Source organism: Geospiza fortis, unplaced genomic scaffold, assembly GCF_000277835.1.
Source record: "Geospiza fortis unplaced genomic scaffold, GeoFor_1.0 scaffold261, whole genome shotgun sequence".
Lineage (NCBI taxonomy): Eukaryota > Metazoa > Chordata > Aves > Passeriformes > Thraupidae > Geospiza > Geospiza fortis.
In genome coordinates, this window is record NW_005054578.1 from 371,489 (window position 1) to 373,854 (window position 2,366).

The following is a 2,366-nucleotide window of genomic DNA, read 5'->3' on the forward strand; positions in this document are numbered from 1 at the left end:
GACATAGCCGCTCCTTTTGCAGGTCATTCTCAGGGTGTCATTGCTCTGCCTTTACTGGGGCTTGCACTTGATCACCTTGTGTGCTGTAGATCTATTTTTGGATAAGGTTGAGGGATGGAGGCATTTTTCTCTTTAAAGCAGCCTGATCTTTAAACCCGAAACGTGAACTTCAGCCCAGCTGAGAACGAAGCTGACATGAACGGAGTGTTGGCTGATGTGTGTGTGATGGGGATAATTCAGAAGCGTCTGGTTACAGGTACAGGTGGTACCAGTGCAGCACTGCCAGACACCTGAACATCCCCACTCTCATTTTCTGCAGCTCCCAGCCTCCTTCCCCTCCCATGTTGTCCTGATGTAGTTGTTTCCCCTCATCTCCATGCCAGCTCAGGGGAGGAGCTGGTGATGTTCAGATCTGTTCTCCCACATTTTGCCTATGTCTCTCTGTTTCTACATTTGGCTTTGGTGATCCAGATCAGATTATGGAAAGGGAAAGGCACTCATGCCATTGTGGATCGTTGCCATGTATTGGTCCTGGCTGCAACTCTTCCTTTACCTGCTTGGAAGCAAAAGTTTCACTACAAACGATTTCTCCATCTTTCTTTGCACAGATCATCATGGCTCCTTCTAGCCCCACTACTCAGCCCTCCTGTTCCAGTGATCACAACCCCACCGTGTTCCCTCTGTCCAGAAGGAGCACACAGGTTCCAGTGGATCAGGAATCTGGTCCCGGAGTTTGGGATCTCCAGCTCGCATGTCAAGGTGCTTTCATCCCCGGCGGAATTCTATGAACTCCTCAAGGTAAGGTGTGGGCTGCAACTTGTGGGAATGGTTTGATACAATCCGAGTTTTGCAGCTGCTGCCTGGTAACTGCTCTCATATGGAGTGGGTTTAGCTGCAGGGAGTGTGCCCAGAAAGCACTAGTTTCTTCCTTGAATTTTAGAGGCAGCAGTGGTGCTGCTGTGGCCCCGCAGAGCTCCGTGTGTTTTATGTCACCACTGTCCATGAGTTACTGTTCCTCCCTGAGAGCAGAGATGTGGCTGAGGGCATCCTCCCAGGGATGCAGCACTGCCAGGTCTGGCTGATGGCTCCTGAGGCCCAGACACCCTGTGTGATATGGAACTTGTGTTTTGCTGCTCCCAGGTGCAGATCAAAGCAGCCAAGCAGAGGGTGGTGATGGCCTCACTGTACCTGGGAACTGGACTTCTTGAGCAGGAGCTGGTGAGTGTGGAAGGGTGGGGAAGGCCAGGAGGGGAATGCAGGGGAGGGATGTGTAAGGGAGGCACGCTTCTGATTGAGGTCTGGTATAGAGCCAGGGAACTGCTGCACTTCTTCAGGAGACAGTTAGCCTGGACTTGTCAGAAGGGACTGGCCTGGTGTTCAGAGTGCTCAGGGGGGGCTTTGTAAAACTCAGATAATGGGAATCTATTTTTCCCTGGCATTTTTCTTGAACAGGATTCGAGCTGTAGGTGTGTAGTGCTGTGCTTGGTGCTCCAGGTGCAGGACACAGATGAAGGGTTGGTTTTCTGCATTTGAGACTGAGATCAGCTGTGCTTCATGGTATTTGCCTTTTTTTGTTCTTTCCTCTGGAAACAAAAGCATTTTTGCCCAAGGGCTTGAGGAAGAAGCCTGGCCTTGGCCAGGTTCTGATATTAGGAAGCAAATGCCCTGGCCGGGTAAAGGTGGATGGAGCCTGCATAGGATTTATGCCCAACTTTGTCTGGGCTTGCACACAGGATTTGAATTTGCATGTGACAAACAACCTTGTAATTCAAGAATAAAACTGCAGTGAATTCCTACCAATGTTTGTCTTTGGTGATGCGAGTCTTTGATTTGGGAATGATATTGGGACTTCTTCAGTGAACATTAATTGCTCTTGTGAGACCTGAAGAATGTGGACATGTAAAACTGAGGCCCTTTGATCTGTGGCTTTAGGCTGATGGAGGCTGCCAGGCTGGCAGATGCAGAGGCTGAAGTGGCTGTGCTTGGCACAAGGAAGAGAGGCTCGTACCAGGGTGTGGGAGCTGTCTTGGCCACGGTCTCCTGCTGCTGAGCACTTCCCTTGGAAAGTGTATTTGCTTTTGTAATGAGGAGAGATCTCTCTCTGCAGGTGTATTGCTTAGAAGAAACACTGGAGAAATCACTGCAAGCAAAAGGCTCACCCGACCTCAGAGTTTCCATTCTCCTCGACTACACCAGGGGTTCCCGGGGTAGGAATTACTGCTCATTGCTTTTGTCAGAGACTGATTTTACTGTTAGGCTGGAGAGACAGTTCTTTTCAGAGTGGGTATCTTGGCCAGTTGGACCTACTTGCTTAAAGCATGCACATTTCAGGATTGGCTGTTTGTGTTCCAGAAGTGCATATTTCA

At 49.8% G+C, this 2,366-nt stretch overlaps 1 protein-coding gene across 1 annotated transcript in view; it reads left to right on the plus strand.

Annotated features, from left to right (window-relative positions):
• Positions 1-2,366, plus strand: part of PGS1 (phosphatidylglycerophosphate synthase 1) — a 13,563-nt gene that overhangs the window by 751 nt on the left and 10,446 nt on the right. Inside the window, exons 2-5 of the mRNA XM_031064287.1 lie at positions 174-256; positions 359-798; positions 1,141-1,218; positions 2,108-2,207. Coding sequence (XP_030920147.1) covers positions 174-256; positions 359-798; positions 1,141-1,218; positions 2,108-2,207 — 701 coding nt within the window. The remainder of the gene's footprint in view (positions 1-173; positions 257-358; positions 799-1,140; positions 1,219-2,107; positions 2,208-2,366) is intronic.